General features: G+C 42.8%; 1 protein-coding gene across 4 annotated transcripts in view; it reads left to right on the top strand.

Annotated features, from left to right (window-relative positions):
- Positions 1 to 15,440, top strand: part of ADNP2 (ADNP homeobox 2) — a 32,522-nt gene extending 17,082 nt beyond the window's left edge. For all 4 annotated transcript variants that reach the window (XM_034762457.1, XM_034762456.1, XM_034762459.1 and 1 more), the window contains one exon: positions 10,001 to 15,440. In XM_034762457.1, the coding sequence (XP_034618348.1) occupies positions 10,001 to 12,949 (2,949 nt within the window). In that variant the 3' untranslated portion in view covers positions 12,950 to 15,440. The remainder of the gene's footprint in view (positions 1 to 10,000) is intronic.
- The last annotated feature ends 9,368 nt before the right edge of the window (positions 15,441 to 24,808 follow it).

The following is a 24,808-nucleotide window of genomic DNA, read 5'->3' as shown; positions in this document are numbered from 1 at the left end:
GGAGTGGGGAGAGGGATCAGAGCAGTCAGGGGACAGGGAGCAGAGGGGTTTAGATGGGTTGGGAGTTCTGGGGGGGGCTGTCAGGGGGTGGGGAGTGGTTGGATGGGGCGTGGGAGTCCCAGGGGTCTGTCTGGGGGTGGGGGTGTGGATAAGGGTTGGGGCAGTCAGGGGACAAGAGGCAAGGAGGCTTAGATAGGGAGTGGAGTCCTGGGGGGCAGTTAGGGGCAGGGGTCCCAGGAGGGGGCAGTCAGGGGACAAGGAACGGGGGGAGGGTTGGGGGTTCTGGGGGGGCGGGAAGTGGGAGGGGCTAGGGCGGGGCTCCTCCCGTCCTCTTTTTTGCTTGCTGAAATATGGTAACCCTAAGATACACCAAGGATCCAACCACAGGTTATTTTCTGAACTAGGAAAAGGGACAGGTCTCCTAATGGGGATGAGAATCTCCACTGTAAAAGGCCCCTCAAAAAGTCCTCTAGTTGGCCAGAAAAATGTAATGATGGAGGGCAAGAAGCAAATACATATGCCTGCTCTTTGTCTTCAGCAAGTTTCAGCTCTGATCAAAGAAGGATAACTATATTGGAACATAACCCTGAGCCAGAAAGATAGAAAATGTTCTTCCTCAGCAGACATGTTTTGAAACAACAGGGAAGAAGTGGTGGCCATCAACAAGATCCAACTAGAAAAAAGGATGAACGAACTAAATCTAAGGGAGAAAGCTCCTATCCAGAGCAAAGGTATATTTTTGCCATCCCTCTGCATTCCTCCTAAGACATTAGGGAAAATACAGCTGCCCATTCCAGTGAAATCCAAAAACTACAAACCTCTTGCAAGGGGAGGAGCTCCTTTCATTCTTACCCTCAACAAAGGTGTCGGTGAAGGGGTTAACTTTGTTCTGGTGTGTGATAGCAAGGTGTAGAAACCAAATCTCCTTCCAGTCAAAATAGTATGACTGCAGCTGTATCTACGTCTTTCCAGAAATATGGCTGGAAGTAGGATTCTCTTACTCAAGTGAACAGATCCAATCAGCTTCAGCTGGGTAGATTTCCGTTCTTCAGACTGGAGATGGAGCTCTAGGGAGTGCCGCATGGATACTAAGTTCCTCCACATCTCTTTTGTTAAACTCTCTTCAACTGTGTGAGAGACACAGAAGCATTCACTTATCCTGAGATTTCACACCACCCACAGTTAAGAGCAATCGTCTGTCCTTTAGGGGCTCAGGCCTTTACTCCCTAATTATCATAGTTTAGCCTTTTAAAATAATGTTTAGGCCAGCATAGACATCAAGAAGCTGAACAGGTTGATGAAGAGAATGTATCTTTATAATGGAGACTTTTTAGCTTCTACAATCACTGCAGTCTCTTCAGGAGACCTACTAACATTGGTGGAACTGGGAACTTATTTGCATATTCCCATAGGCCCTGTCCTTGATAATTTTCAAGTTTGCCTATGTAAATGGCAACTGTCAATACAAAACATTAATCTTTGGCCTCCACTCTGCTTGAGGTAGTCAGTGAAGGAATTGCTAGTGATAAGTAGGCTAAGGGGCTCTAGGAACTCATTGATTCTTGTTTCTAGGTAATATACTCATCAGAATCTCCTCCCCAAGGATCTTACAGGCAACAGTCTGGGACACTTTCAATGCTTCAGACACAAAGTTTTATCATAAATCCAAAGAGTTCACTGGTCTTCTTTTAGAGCATTGTCCTCCTAGGACAGTGATTTTCAACCTGTAGTCCGTGGACCCTGGGGGCCCACAGACTACGTCTAAGATTCACAAAGGGGATCCACACCGCCATTTGACATATTTTAGGGGTCCACAAATGAAAAAAGGTTGAAAACCACTGCCGTGGGAGATGGGAACACAAGGAGAGCCGTAGTCTTTGTGACACACAGCAAAGACACTGATCTCCACAATACTTGTATTACCATATGAACTCCATTCATCTTTCCTTACAATTGCTGGGCCTAATGTCTCTAGTTGCCTGCATAGAGATCATCCCGTGGATGAATATACAGATGAGATTTCTCCTTCAGGTTTGAAATCATTCCCAGCAAGAAATGCACATGAAAAGGAAAACTCTCCCCCAACTAACTTACTCCCTCTGTGGAAGTAGGAAGCCCACACAGCAAGTTCCTTCACTCAGTCTGTACTTTAAGGTCTGATTGAAAACACTAGCCTGTCAGGTTTAGGAGCCCACTGGGATTGTGTGGTTGAGGTTTGCTTCAAAGCACCAATCTAGAAATAAGTGCACCAGCTTGCCTTCTGAGAATTTCAGGCTCAACTGAGGCAAGAGCATGTTGTTCCATCAGACAACACAGCCACATAAAATGATGAGGGGAACATATGGTTCAAATCAAAACATATATAAGCCTTGCAGATCCTACCGTGGGTGCGATAATACATGACCTCCATCAGGGTCAACCAAATACAGTAGAAACTTAGAGTTACGAACGTCTTGGGAATGGAGGTTGTTCATAACTCTGAAATATTCGTAACTCAACAAAACATTGTGGTTGTTCTTTCAAAAGTTTACAGCTAAATGTTGACTTAATACAGCTTTGAAACTTTACTATGCAGAAGAAAAATGCTGCTTTTAACTATCTTAATTTAAATGAATCAAGCACAGAAACAGTTTTCTTTCCTTGTCAAATCTTTATTTTTTTTACATTTCCCTTTATTTTTTTAGTAGTTTAACACAGTATTGTGCTGTATTTGCTTTTTTGGGGGGGCGGCGGGGGGCGAGGAGAAGGGGGCCTCTGCTGCTTCCTGATTGTGTACTTCCAGTTTCAAATGAGGTGTGTGGTTGACTTGTCAGTTCGTAATTCAGGTGTTTGTAACGGAGGTTCTACTGTAAAAGGATCCTGGAATACAAAAGCAGATTGGCTAACTCATCTGTGGATAGAAAATTCAGAGTTGGCTCTGAACCAAAAAATATTTCAGCTGATAGACTATCCCAGGTGGATTTTTTCACATGCAGACAAAATGCAAAAACCAGGCCCCCCATCAGAGATCATTGGGAGCAGATGCTATGGCCCACAGATGAGCAAATCTTTTTTTTTTAATACCTGAGCTCACTTGCCATGTTCCACGGTAGCCTGCTCTGGCAAAAAGAATGTTGACTGACACATGTGTGCAAAACTGCCACCTGGTCCAAATTAAAGCCCTACAGGTTCAATCTTCACTCATTTCCAGGCCGGTGTTGGGCAGAAAGTTGCTCCAAGCGGTAGTCCCAAAACAGATTAATAGATTTTTTCAGGCTGGAAGGGACCCCAGAACATCTAGTCTGAACTCCTGTTACCACAGACAATATAATTTCACTCCTATATTGAGCTGAATAACTGGTTTGACTAAAGCAAATCTTACAGAAAGGCATCCAGTCTTGATTTGAAGGCCTCAAGAGATTTTTTCCAATGATTAATCATCCTCACTTGTGTTTAATTTTTTTTTTGTCTTTATTTATAATTTGAATTTGTCTGGTTCAGATTAATGTTAATTTTAGGGATGGTGAAACCACCTTCTTCTGTTTTACTTGCCCTCCTTACTAACTCTTTCCTGGTGACTTGTGTTTCCCATATATCTCTGATTAGGGGAAAGGTCAAAGTCCAGAATGGAAAAATCATTACTAAAATTTCTTTTCTGGGACCTATTCTTGTCGAGCAGGGCAGATTGGAGTTCTCCTGAATGTGTCTCTAAGGCCTCTTCAGGCTCCATGTATACAGTTAACAGTAATACTCTACCTCATTTGTTAGAGTTTTAGGAGTTTTAGATTCTAATCTACTCGTAAGAATGTTATTTCCCTACAAGTTTGGAAATACTCATCTGTGTGGGTGGAAGGAGCAAGGCCAAGCAATGGAGCCTATGAACAAGTCTGAACAGCTTTTCATATTTGCAGGAAGATGTGCTGGCCTGAACTAGGGGAGAGGTCAGCTCTACAGAGGGAATTTATCAAGTAAACTTTACTTTTCTATTCTGACAAATAGCAACTATTTATGGTGGGGTAGAGGAAAGAGAGTTGAAGTCCAGTTAGTTGCAAGTTACTGGGATTTAGGCTTCTAAATCACTGTTATGCACTTTTGAAAATTTTACCTTAAGTCTCCAGAACAAACAAGTGCTTAGTTAGAGGAGGCATAAAGGATTTTTCTCCCCAGTCTTACCATTGTACAGTTTGTAGTGGGGAGCATCTTGCAGGAATATGCCACTGCTATAAAGGAAGCAAAAAAGAACCTTCATTATCACAGCTTTAAAATCATGGTTAAGGGAACTATTGAGAATAATGATACAATTAATCAGCCTGGCCTGCATAATCTAAATATTGACTGCTGTGGAGAGGTTTCATCAGACTTGACAGAAAAGTTCAGGCAAGTACTAGATGAATTTGCTGGGGCAGGAAACTCAGGACCAAAATGGAGAGTAGAAATCACCTCTGGGTTTGGCCCCATCACAGGAGGAGTTGCAAGAATTTCTAAAGAGTGGTAGGACCTACCACCTGAGAAATTAATTTATTCTTTTTTCAGTTTGTGAAGGCTAGTGAAAAGCAACTAGGCCTACCATCACAGAAATGGAAGGAGGACAATGAATCTAGTGATGAAGCAGTTCTTAAAGACACAGCAGTATTTATTTCACTAGGATGTACATTCAGTTGCTTTCAGTACCACTTCCATTACTTTTCCCATGGTCCATGTGCCCTAAGTGTGGGATGGGAAACTTCAGTCTTTGAAGAATGCTATAGTTGTCCCAATCATCACTCCTTGGTGTCTTCCCACTTCTTAGGCAAAGTTATTTAAGATAGTGACAGTCATTCCAATGAGACCTAGCCTCTGTTGACTTCTTTGATCCTTTCAGTTTTGGACTTTTCCTGAAGTGACTCTAAGGCCACTAATAATCACAATAATGAAATGTCAAAACTCAAGTAGTCTTTTTCTAGTCTGTCATGAAGTGCAGCTGACCCTTTTATACGATCTATTTGGAGCTGACAGTGCAGCACTACAGTGGCTTCAGAGGGAACTTGGGGTAGTGATTGACAGCTGCCCTTTCCCAAGAGACCTTGAGGGTGAGGTTCTACAGGTATCAATGCTCTTGACACTTTTATAGTCTTGAAGGCAAGAAGGGACCATCATGATCATCTAGTCTAACCTCCTGTACATCAAAAGCCACAGAACCTCACCACCCACTTCTATAATAGGTCCATAACCTCTGGCTCAATTACTGAAGTCCTCAAATCTTGATTTAAAGACTTCAAGTTACAGAGAATCCACCACTTACTCCAGTTCAAATCAACAAGTGACCTGAACCTCACTCTGCAGAAGAAGGCAAAAAGCCCCCAGAGTCTCTGCCTTTCTGACCTGGTGAAAAATTTCTTACTGACCCCAAATATAGCAATCAGTTAGACCATGAGCATTTGGGCAAGACCCAGCAGTCAGATATCTGGGGAAGGATTTTTGTAGTAGCTCCATCTAGTGTCCCATTTCTTGCCATAGGAGATACTTGCTAATAACAGTCACAAATGGGCCATATGCCCTTGTAGGCAACTTCATTATACCTTCTCCTTCAAAAAATTTTCAAGCTCAGTCTTGAAACAAGTTGTTTTTTGACCCCACTTTCTCCTTGGAAAGCTGTTCCAGAACTGCATTCCTCTGATGGTTAGAAACATTTAGTTTAATTTCAAGCCAAAATTATTTGTTGCCCAGTTTATATCCATTTGCTTTTGTGCCAATATTGCCCCTTAACCTGGTGGTTATCCCTCAGATGTATGTATAGAGAGCAATCGTATCTTCCCTCAGCATTCATTTTGTTAGACTAAACAAGTCCAGCTCCTTAAGTCTCCTCTCGTAAGGTATCATCTTCATTCCTCTGATTATCCTTGTAGCCCTTCTCTGCACCTGTTCCAGTCTGATTTCATCTTTCTTAAGCATGGGAGACCATCAGTATGAACGTGACCCCTCTTGTAGGAAACTGAGATACTATGAACTCTGCTGTCGTCAGTACACTGACGCCCCACTTTATATCTACTCTTCAGGATACATGCTCAATGTCACCAAGCCTTTGAGAAATTGGCTCCTGGATGAAGAGGAGCTGGGTCAGACTGAACCTTGGGAAGACCAAATTGAGGCTGGATAGAAGGGGGAAGTTTTCTGCAAAATTAGCCAAACCACTGACCTCTTCTTCATCAAAAACACTTGTTCCTATATCTTCGAGTAAAGTCATGGTATCCTATTGGACTCCTTGAGCTTGGGTGTCCAGGTAGCAAAAGTGGAGAGAAATGATTCTCTTTCTACCTCCTTGGCTCATTGGACTGTGCCCTTTCTTGTCAGAGGTCCTGAATGCTCCATGCATTAGCCACTTCCAGGCTGGAATACTTTCTCCATCAGTTTTCCCCTTACCTCCATGGGAGATTGTTGGTGCTAACAGTGGCAATTTTACCACCCCCCTTCCTTCCCCTTCACACACAGGTTGGTGAAAGGAATGGAGGAGGCTAGCAAATGAGACCGCTTCTGAAACATTCTACTCAGTATTGTAGAATGGTATCGCCTTACTTAAGAGGTGTTGAACAAGTTTAGGAAGGAGAAGATCAATGTGTAAGAGGAAAGGTGCAGTGCTTCATGAAACCCTTTGGCGATGGACGCTTCTAGCCCAAATAACATATGGCCTCTTCTGGTGAGGGGAAGAAACTGGCAAAAATCAAACCACAACAGAACAAGACTGAAAAAGGAAAAAAATACATACAAAAATGGAAAACAGAAAAAAGTGAAGCAAGAGAAAATGGAAAACTTTAACTGTTGGGAAATGCTGTTAAAGCAAAGAGTAGAGTGCCTACTTCCCAGGCCATCTTTTCGAGAAGGTAGACATCTAACAAATGAAATTTGGGAGCCAGTGGTAAAGAGGTAACCAGGGGATTCCCTAAACCCTGGTAAATTTTAATCTTTACTTTTGGTGTACACTTAAAATCCAGATTTATTGGTGCATGTTGAAAAGAGTCACTGAACTGCATTGTGTCAGGATGATCAGATAAGGGTTGGAGTTGCATCCAGCACCTTGAATTTCATCTGAAAGTGAACTAGCACCAATGCAGAGAGTAGAGCAAGGTGTCAATATATTACTGACCAGTACCTCTCAAGGGGGCAATTACATAAGATGCTTGCAAGAGTTTTTGGGTGACTTTCAAAGTCAATCTCAGGCTCATCTTATTGTTGTAGTTAAGCCTATGGGAGACAAAGGCATAGATTATTGATTCCAGGTGCATATCTATGAGGGAAGGGTCGAAGATGTTCAGATACGAGGGAGAGAAATGTAGACATAGTATGCCTAAATAAGAGCTTGGCCAGGTACAGATTAGTCTGGTTGTCAAAGTGATGCGGAAGCAGTATTTGCCAGAGATCTACAACAGGGTGGGGAGGGTAGCTTACTACTTAAGGTGGAGGCAGATACCTAACACCACTCTATCAACTGTGAGAACTCTGTCAGGTCCTCAGCCTTTAATCCTGGTCCCATACTCTGCCACATGGTTGAGGAGCCTGATGGAGACCATCTTTGGGCTTGAAGGGCTTAAAGGTTTATGATTGAAGGCTTCTTAACAAATGAAGCACTGTCATCAAAGACTTTTTGGCCTCTCTCTGCCCTAAGAAGATTAGCAGAGGTTTTTTCCATTTTTCTGAAGTGGATGAGGGGGGACTAAGTTACTCGATGCCATCTGGCATTGATCCACCATTCACTTTACAGTGATGTACCCTAAAAAACAGAATTTTTGAGATCTGGCAATGCTTGGCAAGGCTATTAATGTGAGAATCTGCTTTGTGTAAGGCAACAATTCCCTGCTCTCTGGAGATCAGCTGTCAAACCAGGGGAGGAACAGACATACAGATTAATTCATTCTAACTCCTGCTTCCTGCCCATGAGTTCATCTTCACAGGCTGCATGAGGAGCAGCTGATTGAATCTAATCCCCAACCAGGTTGTGGTGATTGTGCTATGCCCCAGCTTTTAAACAGTCCTTTGGAGGTACCCTTACGTGTGCCAGACTCTCAAGGGATTACATTCTTCCTTCAAGTAAGTAATGCAGCCTTAGTGCCTCTCAGACTCCACTCCAGCACTGCTTCTCACTGTGAGTGAGCTCCCTCCAGCAAGTCGAGCTGATACAGAGTCCTGTTCAGATTCTTTTGTCCTCTTCAGGGATCAGTGCACCTCAGCAAGTATTTGCAATCACACCAGGAAGTCTTTTCAAAACAAGGTAACAATTTATTAGCCGTCTGGGATAAAGAATCTGAAAGTCCTCAGGTTATCATAGAGAAACAGAGATTTAAAAACATAGTCTATACTGCTTTGAGCCATGCTGCTCCAGGAACTATCTTGGTTTCCTTTGTCTCTGTCTCATTGTCTGTCAGTCTCAGGTCAGAGCTGCTGTGTTTCTCCAAAAGCCAGCTCTTAAACACAGCTACCTCACATCTTTTCCCTTTGTTCTTCAGCTTGGGGTCTCTGCTCTGCTTGTCTGCAGAGAGGTGGGGGGAAATCTCCTTCCTTGTTTGCTAGGTGTGAGTTTCGCAGACATTGGGGTTCCCTTTGCCTTTCTAGCTCCTCCATCTATATGGGTCAGTTTCAGCCAGTCCTTTAACAATCCATTCATACCACCCGAGATAGTTAGTGACCAGAACACCTCATGTCTTCTGATTTGCCCGAGTATTTTAACCTTTCTGCACCCACTGGCTACAGTCTCAACTTATGTCAGTCACTGCCACAGTCGTATCATTCAGAAAAATATTACAGAAAATTCCCCTTTTCTTACATGGGGATCATCAGCATCACCTCTTGGGAGTCCAAGACTGCCTGTCCATCCTATTAGTCTTGTTGTAAAAGTTTGTGTTTTGAGGTCCCTTCCCAGAGCTGAGAAGTTAACTTAGGATGCTTTATGAATGCAAACTTATGACATTGACTCTGCCTGGAAGCTCTGTAGTTCTTGGAGAAATGAAGGCTCCTTTCTTAGGAACTACAGGATAATTCACGAGTCCCAGTATCAAAGCCTAGAAAAATGGAAATATGTGACTAAAATGGCTCTTATAGTCTTTCGGAGACTATAACAGGATTTACTCCATTTGGGAATGAAGAGTAACTTAACTAATAAACTAACAATTTTCAGCTGAAGTGCCATTGATGGAGAAAACAAATGCAATGATTCTTGTTGGAGAGGGAATGAGTTTTGAATTTTATTTTTAGTCTGTGTCAAATTAGAGAAGAATCATATAGTCAGTTTAAATGTGCATTTTTAAAGAAAGTATTTTAAAAATATTTAAAGTAAAAATATTTGGTCACCATCAATATATTTTTATTGCTCTTTCCTTGTGTTTAAAGGAGGTCTGAAAGGTTTAGCAATCTCTCCCCCCCCCCCCCCCCACCCCATTTTCTTGGCTTGTTTTTACTCTTAGGAATATTAAGTGTCTGGTTTTTTTCCTAGTTTTGCTGAAAGACTTGGTTGGATTAGGGGTTCTGAAAAGTGGTTTGAGAGCTTTTTCTCACCCATTTGTTGAAGGACAGGGTGTTGGAATCTTTTTGTTTTTTTTTCTGTGTGTGTGTGTGTGTGTGTGGAGGGGGGGTGCATTAGTTTAAACTTTACTTGTATGAACAGTCTGAATGAAGAATCCCTTCTCTCGATTTTCCCAGGTTTCATTTCCTGTGTATTATGTTGTCTTAATTGTTCCAGTCTCCTTGGTGGCCCAGAGTCCTTAAGGAATTGGAGTTTCTAATTTTTTTTTAAACAGAGTGAGGGAAAAAAGATCCTTTCAGGCCTTCTTTATACATTATAAAGAAGCAGAAAAGGTCACAAATCCAAATACTTTGTTTTCCCGTGCATGTCATCTTTAGGTATGTCTTTGTAAAGATGTCTGAACCTGTTTCTTGGGGGTACACATCTGTTGGAGGCATTTTCTTTGGCACATGATATCAACTGGCAGTTTATAGAATCCTGGTGTATTTTTGACAAGGTGCTGTTTGAACTTTTTTTTTACTTATTTTGCAGAGATACAGAACAAAGCCGTACTGCTGTAGCCTATGCAAGTTCTCCTCAAAATTTATTACTTCATTCAAGAATCATTTGCACCGTTACCATGAAGATGAAATGGACCAAGAGCTGGTGGTTCCTTGCCCAAAATGTGCATTTGCTTCTGATTCAAAAATAGTGGGAAAACACATCCGGATGTTTCACTCTTCTAATAGGAAAATACAGAACTACACAGTGAGCATTTTAGGTGGCATGAAACAATTCAGGAGTGACATTATAAACTTCACATGTCTAAAATGTCACTTTACAGACACACTGTACTACAATATGAAGAAACATGTGCTGATGAACCATTTTCAAAATTTAATAAGCACATATTTTGGCCAGAGACCAGATGATATTGAAGAGAATTTTATTGAGCACTACTGTAAGAAATGTAATGCTTCTGCAAACAGCCAAGATTCTTTAATGTATCATGTCTTAACATCTGATATGCACAGAGATCTGGAGAATAAACTTAGATCTGTGATTTCAGAACATATTAAGAAACCAGGACTTGTGAAGCAAATGCATATTGCTCCCAAGCCTCCCACAACTATAGCTGCTCCATCTTTAATGCCCACCACTGCTCCATCAAGCTCAGTTACTACTCCAACTTGCATTCAACTTGCATTTCCTCAGAATAATCAAAAGCAAACCATGGTACAGGGGAAACCAGTTCAAAACACAGTTAAACCTCTGACTGTTTCAAATGCCTCTGGTAGCCTTACACATACATCTCCTGCTCCAGTTGTTACTCCACCACATGTTACTCTTGTATCCAGTCCGCTCCCTGTAGGTCAGAATGTTAATCTTCAACCGCCAGTCCCACAACCTGTCTTTGTTTCCCATAGGGTCCCTCTTAATCAGCCTGTCAGGCCTGGGGTTCTCCCCCTTACTCAACCTGTTGGGACCATAAATAGACCTGTTGCTCCTGGGGTTCTTCCACTTAGTCAACCTGTCAGGCCTGGTCTTCTTCCTGTTAATCAGCCTATTGGGACCATAAATAGTCTGGTTGCACCTGGGGCTCTCCCAATAGCTCAGCCTGTTGGTCCTGTAAATAGTCATGTTGGACCTGGAGTTCTCCCACTAACTAGACCTATTGCACCTGGGGTTCTCCCTATAAATCGACCTGTTGGGAATATGAATCAACCCATTGGTCCTGGGGTTCTTCCTGTGCCCCAGACTGTTACCTCAGGGGTTCTCCAGCTTAATCAGCCTGTTACTTCAGGGATTCTCCCTGTAAATCAGCCCATCAGACCTGGAGTTTCTCAAAATACCACTTTCCTGACTGCAGGACCTATACTTAGACAGTTAATTCCAACTGGTAAGCAGGTTAATGGGATACCTACATATACCCTTGCACCAGTTTCAGTTACTTTGCCTGTACCACCTGGTGGCGGGGTAGCAACTGTTACACCACCGCAAATGCCCATTCAGCTAATGCAGTCTGGCACAGTAACTCAGATATCTCGCTCTCCAGCTAGTGCACCTTCTCCTCCTGTTGTTGTGACTTCTTCCCACAATATGTCTGCGCAGGCTTCTCCACCTGCTCCTGAAACAAGCCAAGCCCTCAAACAGGCTAAGCAATGGAAGACGTGCCCTGTTTGCAATGAGCTCTTCCCATCAAATGTCTATCAGGTCCACATGGAAGTGGCTCATAAGCACAATGCAATAAAAACAGAGGAAACCCTTGAACCTGACAAGCTTGCAGTATGTGCACCCTTTTTGAGGTGGATGAAAGAGAAGACTGTCCGGTGTTTCTCTTGTAAATGTTTCCTGTGTGAGGAAGAACTTATAAAACATCTACTGATGCATGGTTTAGCTTGTTTGTTCTGTACGTATACTTTCCGTGATCTAAAAAGCCTTGTGGAACACAATAAGACTGTGCATAATGGAAAGAAGAAGTTACATGAAGACTACAGCAACAGAGGATTTCAACTAGATAATGATGCTGATGGTGACCTTATATTTCCACATTTTGACTTCAGTACAATGTTACCCAAAGAAGAACTTGGTGAAAAGGAAGTACACTTGGCAGTACTTGCGGGGGTAAACTCGAGGACCCTTGTACCTGTCTACATCAAAGTGAAGCCTCAGACAGCTGAAGTGAACAATATGTGCAGCAAAAAGGTATTTACGTGCCCCTTTTGTTTTGGTACTTTCATTAGCAAAGAAGCCTATGAAATGCATTTGAAAGAGAGGCATCATATCATGCCAACTGTACACACAATTTTAAAGTCCCCTGCTTTCAAGTGCATCCATTGCTGTGGGGTCTACACTGGAAATATGACTCTGACAGCTATTGCTGTGCATTTGCTCCGCTGCAGAAGTGCTCCCAAAGACAGCAACTCAAGTATGAAAGTGCCGCTTGAGCGCAATGAGAAGAAAGAGCTATCACTTGTGAATGGGGAAAAGCATGACTCTGTGTCTCAATCTGCTAAAAGAAAACAATCTGATCTATGCTCTGTTGCAGAGGACCAAAGGAATAAAGAACAGCAGCCTCAGTCCTTAAATACTGGCACAGCTCTAGCTCCAGATAAAGACGTGAATCTAGGGGTAGTGCCTGTCAAACGACAAAAGGTTGAAAGCAGGACTGAGATGAAAGGACCTCCTTCAAGTGAGGACCTCCACATTCTAGCATTAGATCCTAAACAGTATGAACACAGTTCATATGAAGCTCGAAAGCAGTTTCTGGCAGATTACTTTCACAAGAGGCCGTATCCCACAAAAAAGGAGATGGAATTACTGTCCTCAATGCTATGTGTATGGAAAATGGATGTTGCATCATTTTTTGGAAAAAAACGACATGTGTGCCTAAAGGCGATAAAAAATCGCCAGCCCTCTGTGCTTCTGGGTTTCAGTATGTCTGAACTTAAAAATGTAAAGCACAGTTTGAGTTTAAAATATAAACCGCAGGATCTGTAAAAATGCTTTATAGTTTTAAAAAGAATCATAATTGCATACTTCTCAGTTTAGCAATTTATTACTTTGGTTTAATTTCTTTTAACTTACAAACTGACCTTTGCAGCGTTACAGTAGTACACAAAGCCTCGTTCACATTTTTCTGTGTTATTGAAGAAAGCAGCAGTGATCATAGAACTGAGGAAGGTAGATCCTTCAAATTTTCAGCTCCGGAATTTGTTTTAGCTTTATTTTTCTTTTGTGGAGTAGGTTTTTCCCTGCCTGCCCCCCTCCATTAGGCTTTTATACCACATGTATTGTCTTTCCTGATTAAAATTTATTTTTTGTCAGCAATGTCAATCTCTCCCTCAAAAAAAGAAAAAAAAAGAGTGGGGGGGGATAATGTTGGTTTAAAATATCAAGACAAACTAAATGAGAAAACAGATCGAATTAAAAGTATTGGTTTAAATTTCTTTAAACTCCTAATTTTTTTTTCTTTTATCCTCTAAAGAAAATGATTGTGGTATTTAACTTCCTCCTCGTAACCCACCCAAAAAAGCTAGGTTTATTTTAGCAATAATAAAATTTATGCAGCAATTTTTTCCTTAAAAGAAGAGTACATGTGCCAATTACAGTTTCAGTGATGCCCAGTAGCTAAACATCTATATATTTTTGGGAGGGAGGCAGGTTCCTCTTAAGCTACTGGAATTAGGTGATTTACACTGGCTATGACTTTATCCCATTAAAAAATAACACTCTCTAGTTCAAAAGGATTGTTTACTGTCACTTTGTAGATATGGGACACTCTCCAGTTGCTAAATTGGTACAATTTCAAACCTGTTGACCACTTATTGCAAACGGTGAAGTAGTTTTAGAGAAGTATCAAATTACTTTGATGCATCTTGACCTAATGTGACTTTTTATTCACATATCCTTCCTTACCTGTTGAGATCTCAGTCCAAGCAATTCTGAAGTCAATGGGAATGTGTCTATGCTAACTCGAATGTGTGTTGGTTAAGGTATTGAGTGAATACATACCCCTTTTAATAACCAATGAGAAATTTAGCTTAAACCACTCTCCTTTCATAAACAGTCAGAAAGCAGTTGAAGCTAGGAGTGGATGGAATGGTAATATGGCACCTTTCGCCTGTATGTCATTGATTCAAATGGGACTTCCATATGTGATGAGTACACATTCTTGCCATCTGACAAATAGTTAATGGTTTCTATGAAATTAATTGGTCTCAAACTAGTTTCTAGTGAACAAGCGTCTACATCACAAAAAGTACCTCCCGAACTGCCACTCTTGGTAAGTGAAAGTCAAAGGATTGAGTGGGCTTGGTGATTAAACTACCTTTAAAGTGAATTAGGGATGTGATTTGTGGCCATTTGCATTACCACTGCTATACCTACTATTTGGATAAATGGGGGGCTTTGGTTTAATCAGATTGTCAGTTTGGCACCTTCCAAAAATCACTAAAATTACTTTGCCAAACGAGGCCAATAACAGAGGCCATCCAAAGCAAATATTACAAGTGGTCTGTCCTACCACTGAACTTGGACTGATGACTTTAAACAAAGGCAAGAAGAATAATGTGCTTGGTGTGATTAATTTAGGTAATAAAAAAGTCAGCCTTTTCCTAGTCAACAAATTGTCATCCCATACCAGAGTTTTGTGTTTATTAACTTGCATGTAAATGTAACTTTACATTGAACATTTCAAGCAGTTGTATAACCGGGCATGACTTACTGTAACCATAACTATCAAAGGAAAAGCTTGCTGCCTTCCTATTTGAGCTTCTACAAACTTTAAAATATCTGTATTTTGGATTAAAAGCGTGGTATTTTCCTGTTTTTGAAAAAATGGTGAAGTGTTCTCATATACTTACCAATCCAGTAATTTTTGTTTAAATTGTAAAATACAAAAAGAAAATCCACAATAAAATTGAACCTAGTCATGTAATGCGAAGACTGAACAAAAATCCTGTAAGGGATTATTATATTTTTGAGAGTGGGAGTTGGGGGGAGGATAGATCAACAGGACCTAAAAACAATAAGAAAAATGTGATGTGTCCTAAAAGATATTACAGGATCCTAATCTGACTTATGATTTGGCTGAGTTTAATTTGTGAACCAGTCTGGAGAGTTTAGGGGGATTTAAAAAAATACTTAGAGTTCTTGACTTGGAAAAAGAAAGTCAGTAGGCTCTATACACTATGGGCAAGAATCATCTCCGGTGTGATACCATTCATGTCAATGGAGTTACACTAGGGATTTGACACTAGACCCACAAGACCACTTAAGATGAGTGGTTTAAGGTACTGTTTATATATTACAAATAATGTTTCTTATTGGGAGAGAACTAAGAAGTGATATTAAGAGTTGATTCTTGGTGGAGGAAACAATCTAGTTTTACCAGTTTTCTTTATTGTACGCTGTCTAGGGACAATGTTAAACATTTTATCTATTTGGCTTTTGATTTCACAGTTTCAAATAAACCAACTTTTTAACTTTTTTTTAGGTGTGTGCATATGGATGGTTATTTTAAAAACGACTTTGAGAGTTTGTAATGTCTCATTAACATTCAGCATGAGAACTTGACATGAAAAATTAATAATTTGGATTCAAAATAGTTATATGTCTAAGCAAAACAGAAATAAAGACCTAGATCTTCCAGTTCTTCAAAAGGGGGTAGGTGGAAGGGGAGGAAACCATTGCAAGAGAGTTTGTAATAAAAGTACATTCTACCTCATCTAGGAAATCTGATTTGAGTCCACATCATTTCCTATAAATCTAGTGCTCCGAAGGCTTGATCATGAGCCTTTGGGTACGTCTTCACTTACCAGAGGGTCCGGCGGCAGGCAATCTATGTTCTGGGATCGATTTATCGCGTCTGGTTAAGACGCGATAAATCGATCCCGGAAGTGCTCGCCGTCGACGCCGGTACTCCAGCTCGGCGAGAGGAGTACGCGGCATCTACGGGGGAGCCTCCGTGCCGCGTCTGGACCCGCGGTAAGTTCGGACTAAGGTACTTCGAATTCAGCAACGTAGTTGAATTTGCGTACCTTAGTCCGAAGTGGGGGCTTAGTGAAGACCAGGCCTTTAATAGCAGTGGAAGCAGGATTAAAGCCTAAGACTTTAAAATGACTGTTTCAGTCACAGACAAATAACCAACAATTTTTTTAAAAACCAGAAGTGATTGATCTAGGGAAGATCACAACTCTTACATGTGTATCAGTATATAGGGTAAGGCTTTTTAGGGAGTAGAGGGCTTGGTTCAGGAAAAACCCCAAAAGGTTTTATTAAAACAAAAACAATGCAGGTGAGTAAGCTACCACTTTCAGCCTAAATTAGATTGTGCTGTTGCTGTCCCAAAGTGTGAGACCAGCTGCTTAGGAAAGTGCTAGTCTATATTTGAAGTTATTGCCATGTGCTGAGTATAGTCATTGTGGCTGGCTTCTGCAGAATTTCCTATTTAAACAAGTTAGCTCCTTTAGCATCTCCTTTTGGGAAAAGAAACTGGCTGCTACATCTTAAGTCACCCTGCCAGATAAATTGCCATCTTCTATCTGCTCACGGGAGCAATTTTTATGAGCATAAAAGGATAACTAAATAGTGACTGGCTCAGGGTGAAAATACTTCATTTACTTATGAACAGGTATCTCAATTAATTACAATATGCTTTCTTTGGGTAATAGTTTAGTGTGGTATCTGTATTTTTTTTTTTAAGTGAAAAGACGCAGTAGTAAATCACTAAGCATAATACAACTTGTAATCAGGAAGTGCAGTATGAAAGATTATCAGTGTAATATAACTTGGTCACAGCGTAGGTCTTGATTTATATTAACTACTGTATATGGAAGGATAGAAAATACTACACATATGAAATGGGTTTGTTAGTTAATGGTGCATTGGGAACTTTAACTTTTGTATTGCGTGCCTTTTTAAAAAAAAAAAACAAGTTGTGCCAAGTTTTCATAATGTAGTCGACAATTTATTTCCTAGGGTTTTAATCCCCTCCATAAAAAAGGAAGGGAAGTAGTAGTAATAGCTTGTGTAGTGAACATTCTTCTCCTTTCTTAGCAAAGTTTTTACTAGCTAATTTAAGACTCACCAGCCAGTAGCCTGTAAATAAGATTAAAAATGTGCACTCTGAACAAATGCCTCGGCAGTATATCTCAATATGGAAGTTAAAACTCCCAAACTTAAAAATATTTTACGGTATGTGACCATGCAATTTTCAAATGTCAAAGACTTCCAACCAGTGCTTTTTCTACGTTGGGTATAGTTCCTCTCAGGCTATGGTGACTCATGGTTATGAAGCTTGAGGAATTTCTAGCTGGGATAGCTCAATATCTTCCCATTCACTGTAACAGCCCTTCCATTGCCTTTTTCTGAATTGTACAATGGTAAGTACTTAGCGCTAGTGTTAGCTGGGTGGGGAAGCACCCCTTCCCTGTCTGACTAACCAGTACCCCACTGAGATGGAGCTGAATGCAGCATAAATTATGAGCACAGTTTTATACACAAATTCATAACCACAGTCTGTATATATTGCTCATAATGACACTAAAGTTCAGAACATTACAAGCTTGCGTATAAAACCTTACTTGATGTACTAGTTTAGTACAATAACATGGATGTTAGGGATCATTAAAAAGGGGATAGAGAATAAGACTGAGAATGTTATTGCCCTTATATAAATCGATGGTACAGCCACATCTCGAATACTGTGTACAGATGTGGTCTCCTCATCTCAAAAAAGATATACTGGCACTAGAAAAGATTCAGAAAAGGGCAACTAAAATGATTAGGGGTTTGGAACGGGTCCCATATGAGGAGAGATTAAAGAGGCTAGGACTCTTCAGCTTGGAAAAGAGGAGACTAAGGGGGGGATATGATAGAGGTATATAAAATCATGAGTGATGTGGAGAAAGTGGATAAGGAAAAGTTACTTATTCCTATAATTCAAGAAGTAGGGGTCACCAAATGAAATTAATAGGCAGCAGGTTTAAAACAAATACAAGGAAGTTCTTCACACAACGTACAGTCAACTTGTGGAACTCCTTACCTGAGGAGGTTGTGAAGGCTAGGACTATAACAGTGTTTAAAAGAGAACGGGATACATTCATGCTGGTTAAGTCCATTAATGGCTATTAACCAGGATGGGTAAGGAATGGTGGCCCTAGCCTCTGTTTGTCAGAGAGTGGAGATGGATGCCAGGAGAGAGATCACTTGATCATTGCCTGTTGCTCCACTCCCTCTGGGGCACCTGGCATTGGCCACTGTCGGTAGACAGGATACTGGGCTAGATGGACTTTTGGTCTGACCTGGTACGGCCCTTCTTATGAACAATCAGTTAATTCAATTGCTTATTCTTTGAGGTTCAACCCCCTGTTCGCCTTTTGGGCTGTCTGGGCCTTGATTGTCACAGAAGGTATTTAAAAAATAATAATTTTTTGAAAGTTGGGTGGGCTGCACAGAAGAGTTTGGTCTATGATGCCTCATCAGTGTCTATTGCCGTTGCCTCCCTTCTGCTTTCCTGGTAGGTAAAATGGCAACTGTGTATAGATGTCATATTTAGAAATTCTATGATTCTTTTCCTTCAGCATCTGAGTTGGAACCACATATAGCAGGTGTCTGAAAGTTCTTAGTGTACCTGAAACTGCGCTTATAACCTGCACTCTCCTAGCTCCACAAAGGCCCCCTAGGTGAGCTGATGGGTAGGAGAATCCTGAGCTAGGGGGCCATGCTCCCCAAACAATGCATGGGGAGATTTAGCTGCCTGGGAAGGAGCCACAGAAGCTAGCAGAGGAGGTGGTAACCTGTCTTAAGCTAGCCAGTAGTGAAATGCAGAGGAAAGGGGCTGCAGTTAGGGCCAGATCCCCCAAGGTACTTAAGAACATACCTCCTTCTTAGCATATGTGCAATGTGCCTCAGGTGGCCTGTGACCAGGAGTCATCACTGATGGGCTAGAGGGAAGCATGCATCTAGGCTCAGGATGCTCAGCTGTGACCCCTCTCATGGAGTTGGGTGCTGAAGCCAGGCTAGCCACCTGTTCCCGAGAAAAATCAGAGCTAGACACACACCCTTTACAACCCCATCCCATTACAGCCAAGGGCCCAGCAGCTAAGGCACTTACCAGGGATGAGGGAGACCTGTTTTTAAATAGCTGCTCTTGGACCAGGGACTTGTACCCAGATCTTCACCTCCTATGATAGCACCCTGACTGTCCACCAGGCTATTGGGTATGTCACAATCACTTCTGCTGGAGCTGGGCCATGCTGTATAAATAAACAATTGTTTTTGTAATTGTTGTTCTTTGAAATATGTTGGGTATGTCCATGCCCTTAGGTGTGTGAGCACCTGGTCCCCTAATGCCTGCATTTTTCCCTAGCTGTATCCAGAGGAGTAGCAACACCTGTGCCCTGGTGCCCCTCATACGCTAAGCTGAGGGTAAAATGAGTAGCGCCACCCCCACCCCCCTCCTTCAGTTCTTTTATACGGGAATCTTATAGGACGCATTCCACTGTGTTGGGGTAGGAGAGTGGGGTGTGTAATGGACATATGCAAAACATCTTGAAAAACAGTTACGAGCAGCGAGTAACCATTTCTGTCTTTGCCTACTTGCATAGGTCCATTAACCTTAGATGATGCCAAGCTGCTTCTGAAGGAGCAGAGAGACTGCAGATGGCCACAGCAGGGGTTAAAGAACACCTGTGGGTTCAGCTAGCCCCACCCCATTATACTTGCAGCCAGTGCCAGGCCTCGAGGGGGGAGAAAAGAAGGGAGTCTGGCTCAGTCAAGGGCTGACTAGTGATGAAGCAGGAGCTCTCTCTATGCCTGCCTGAAGGCACAGACCAGCAACCGCCTACCAATGCAGCCACTGGAGACAAATAAATCTTTGCCAGCCAAGGGGAATTTACAGCTAAGCCCCAACTGTGGGGCAACTGGACTAGTGGGCTATGCCCCAAACTAAAAGGACATGCAGAGGAAGCAGGCCAGGAAATTAGGCCCTAAACACCCCCTCACGGCTGGGAGAAAGATCCATCTCCCCTGTTTAGAGGTTGAGCAACACAGGACCCTGGGCCAGGACCTCAAGGAGAAGGAGGGGGTCAAGTCCCCCTACAGCCACCCTAACCAATGATCTAGCAGCTAGACTCCCTGGCTACTGAGGACCCTATCACAGTGTTTTTGATGGTGGTAGGGTTAGGTGTAGCATTAGAAGGAGGAGTGCAGGACTGTTTGCCCACATTGTCATCATCCCTTCATGTGGTAATAAGTGTGTAAAGGCTAGAAAATGTGGCAACTGAAGCCCACATCGCTGCTCTGCAGATGGCCATCATAGGGGCACTTCCCACAAATGCTGTGGGTGCTGTCTGTATTCTGGGTTAATGGGCACACACTATCTCTGGGGGAGGCATAACACCCTTAGCCTCATAGCACGTGTCCATACAACTGGTGAACCATTTGGAAAGCTGGTGCACTGTGACAGGCTGCCCTGTCATTCATACTGCATAGGAGATGAAGAAACCCCAAAGCGCTTTGTTCTACCAGGTAAAAAGCCAGAGCTTGGTGAACATCCACATCATGGAGCTTTTGGTCATCTTTGGAAAGAGGCTCAGTTAAATATATTGACTGATTAAGATGGAAATTAAATACTATTTTGGTGGGAAACTGGCTGTGGCTTAAATCCCACCAATGACCACCAATCCCAGCTAGACTATATTGTTTATATACCTCTGCAGTCATGTTCATATTTTACAGACAGAGGCCTGAGGAAGGATAATCCAGGTGTCAGGATACTCAGATGTGGATGTGGGAGATAAGGGTTCAATTCCCTGCTCCACTGGACTTAGACCCAATTTTCAAAGATATTTAGGTGCCTTGTCCACATGAAATCCTGTGTGCAGCAGCTCCTTTACCAGGGCATGTAACTCCCCCAATCTCCTTGTTGAGCTGCTAGCCAGCTGCTCTTTATTATACCTCTTGATAGAAGTGACTTTTGTAATAATGCTAGAGGGAGGTCTATAAAGGCTGATTATACTAGATTCACATCTCTGTGTGGAGTCAGGGCTCTGATAAGTGGGATGATGCTTTCTAGGCCTTTTTATGAACCTGGCCAGGGTTGTGTAGTATAAGATGGCATCATCTGAGATCAGGATGGTGCTCTATGACGGGACTGCGGAATCGATGACAACAGTGGGAGCTTCCTTGCTATCGCGCACTGAGGTGGTGCAGTTATTGGTAGTCTGGTGCTCACACTGAGGCGATCAAGGAAAGAAGTACCAGTCCTGAGGTCACCAGCGCCTTAACAGAACCCAACATGGGTACCAACGTGTGCGCCATGTACAATAGCCTTGTCAGAGAGCTGCTGGTCTGGATGCGTGGTGAATGTATTATCAAGTGGCTCAGCAGATTTTTTTTGCAGCGGTATAAGCCCCTGGATTGGTTGGTACTGCAATGGGCCTTTGCCCTGCCATGAGCAGGGGTGATGGCTCCACTGTTGTCCCCCAATGAAATAACTGGTCACACCATTCCTTGCCTGGGTAGCAGAGTTCAAGGGTTGTTTTCCAGGAGAGTCACTAAATGGCAGTATCGGGGAGCAGCAAGCCAAAGGGTGCACTCTACCTTCAAATACCAGAATGGCTAATCTCTCAGCACAGGAGTCCTATAGCAAGGACTTTGAGGAAGTTGAAACCTTTCTGTTCTTAGGTTTTGGAGTCCAAGTGTGTTTTGAGTGCTTATGCTTCTTCAAGACTGCGCCATTGAGGGGACTCTTGCTCTGTCTGCCAATAAAGCCAGTGAGACCACGTGGAAAGAGTGGTTGACAAATGATCTCAATCCAACTGAGCCCATGTCAAGGCTGGGCAAAGAGCAACCTCCTTTTAGATGTAGCTTGAGAGGCTTTCTCTTTGCTTCTGTGTCTAAGTCCCAGCAAATCAGACACCTGTCCCACACATTGGTCACTGGGAGAGGGAGGCTAATTTATTGGCATTGGCCTGTGACATCCAGAACAGGGCTTGAAGCCAGGAGACTTTGGCAAAAGCTCTCCGGATACTGGGCACAGCCCAGAATCTGCTATTGGCAATAAAAATAAAAGAAAGACAAGGACTTCCAAGGGACCAAAACAAGTACCACTAACTACAAACTAGGCTAACAACTTGCTATAAGGACAAGTTCATAGGAAGAATAAGATGAAGCACAGTATGGGCTGACCACTGATGGAAAGAAGGAACTGACGGATGTGTGGGTTGGCTCTGCCCTTTCTTCCCTTGGTTTGAGGCACGAGATGCCAGGGCGCAGGCATGGTCACCCCTACAAGTACTGCTAGGGAAAACTCTCCAGCACTGGTGCACAAGGCATGCACTTAGTGTAACTGACATATGCGATCACTCAAGCAAACTTGGGCTGCCCACATGAGCATCATAACCACAGCATCATAGACACTCTTGTGCAATGATCAGTTCATTATTTATATAAAATGGAACAGCTTCAACAGGAGAGATTGAGAGACCCACCCCAGAATACCCCATAGCCTGGTGGTTAGGACACTCCTGGGAAGTGGGAGATCTGTGTTTTGAGTCCCTGCTCCAAATTAGGCAGAGCAGGGATTTGAAATTGGGTCCACTTCCCAGCTGAGTGCCCTAACTACAGAGCTATTGAGTATTCTGGGGGTGGATACATCTGCCAATCATGCTCTCAGAACACCTACAGGATCAGGCAAGATAGATGGGGGAATGCCCTAGAGGTTCTCAAACTGGGGGCTGGGGTGGGGAGGGAGGAGCAGAGAATATATTCTAGGGTGAGAAGCTTTAGGAAAAACCACCTTCCTGCACACATTTTACTCACAATAATTAATAACTAGCAAAGCTGATTCCTCCAGCCACAATCATAGTTTTGCTTTTATTACAATGGATCGTAGGTGCTGTGTGAAGCACTACTTTACTGTTTTTAATATTTAGCAAGAGTTGCATGTTGGGTTTTTTATGGGTATATGTATGTGTGTGGCAGGACGGGGAGCACAAACTGCTACAGACATAAAGAAGGGAGCACGATCAAGTAAGTTTGAGAACCACTGCCCTAGAGAACACTGTTGGGACTGGGGTGTGAGCAAGGGCTCCACGCAATGAGCTTGCTGTGGGGCAATGTGAGGATGTAAGTGGCTTTGCACATGCCCACCAACAGACATATAGGTGCCTATAGGGATCTAGCAACTTACAGCCTTAGGTGGCAGCTGAGTGGTGATTTTGAGAACATTAGTGTGATAGTCAGCAGTGACCCCCCTTCCTTAACAATCTAGAGGCCATTATGGCTACCAACGGCCATTAGGAGTAGCAGGCACCTCACGTACACAGCTAGTCTGAACTATCTTGTCTCCCCTGCCTTGAGGCAGAGGAGACCGGCTCCAAATTGGCAACCACCACTCAAGTGTTAACACGGCAGGAGTCTTTGTCTGAGTGTGTATAAAAGTTCTGTGAAATTTGTATGACAGAGTTCTTGTACCAAGGTGCAAGGCTCTCCTTTTTTCTGCAAAATAAAGCAACCCTTCCTTATCGCTGTCTGGCTGTTATTTGCTCTCAGCTAGGTGGACCCGATATTTCAGTAACATCAGTGATACCTAGATGTTGCATCCGAAGAAGTGAGGTTTTTACTCACGAAAGCTTATGCCCAAATAAATCTGTTAGTCTTTAAGGTGCCACCAGACTCTTTGTTGTTTTTGTAGATACAGACTAACACGGCTACCCCGATACTAGATGTTGGATGTAAGCACCTAAGGAGACAGCAAGGTGCCTAAGTATATTTGTGGATGCAGGCCCAGGTTTAGACCACCAATCCCAGATAGACAGTATTGTTTATAGACCTTTGCAGTCATGGTCATATTTTACAGACAAAAGGCCTGATAATCCAGGTGTCAGGATACTCAGATGGGGATGTGGGAGACCAGGGTTCAATTCCTTGCTCCACTGAACTTAGACCCAATCTTCAAAGATAGGTAGGTGCCTAATTAGGATCTATGGCTAGATCCACAAAGGTAGATTGAGCTGAGGTGTCAATTGCATGCTTTCCAGAGCTTCAGTATCAGCTCCCCATCTCTCCCTGTCCCCTCCAAAACTAACAGCAGGAGGTGAGCTAGAAGTAAGGGACTCCTAGCTCAGCTCCTGCTGCAGCAGTACTAGACAGTCCTGCGTCTATGCTGGGGAAGGTATCTGGGGAACAGAAAAATGTACCGTCTGCAGAGAAATACCCTCTTGCTGGCTGTCCCCATTTTCCCACATTCCAGGGAAGGAGAGCCAAACAGAGCTACTACAGTGGTGTGTGTGTGTGTGTAGCAGGCAGAGTTGCCTTTCACCTACTCCTAGCTGCATAAACAAAGAACAGTAATCGCCCAGCTACCTGAGGTGCACCTGCTCCTCCAACACTCCCTCCTACCCTTATCAGAGTTGAGGACTTCAAGGGATGCTGGGGCATTGGAGAGTCATGGATTAGGGGAGCTGATGACCTGGTTGAAATCAAAGCATGCAATGACTATCCTTGTAAGAGGCATTCAGTATTGAAAGAGACAAAATAGTGTAAACTGGAGATATCTGTAAGTGGGTAGTTAGAAAAGGAACACAAAAACATGACCAGATTCAATATACAGGAAGGGGGGATGCCAAACCATATTTAACTTAGTTAAACCAACACAGCAAAGGTGGCTGAGTTTTCCTATATGTAGGGGTAGACTGTGCCCTGGCCCTGGCCTGGTGAGATAAGGGACAGAGAAGACAGGTGATGCATCCATGATTCTGCTGAGCAGTTGTCCTTGCATTCCCCAAAGTACAAAGACATGGTGAGGCTAGCAACAAGAATTAGTCACTGTTGTCTCTTCCTTCCCTTTTG

This window comes from Trachemys scripta, chromosome 2, assembly GCF_013100865.1.
Source record: "Trachemys scripta elegans isolate TJP31775 chromosome 2, CAS_Tse_1.0, whole genome shotgun sequence".
NCBI lineage: Eukaryota > Metazoa > Chordata > Testudines > Emydidae > Trachemys > Trachemys scripta.
This window is presented reverse-complemented; position numbering and strand designations above follow the sequence as displayed.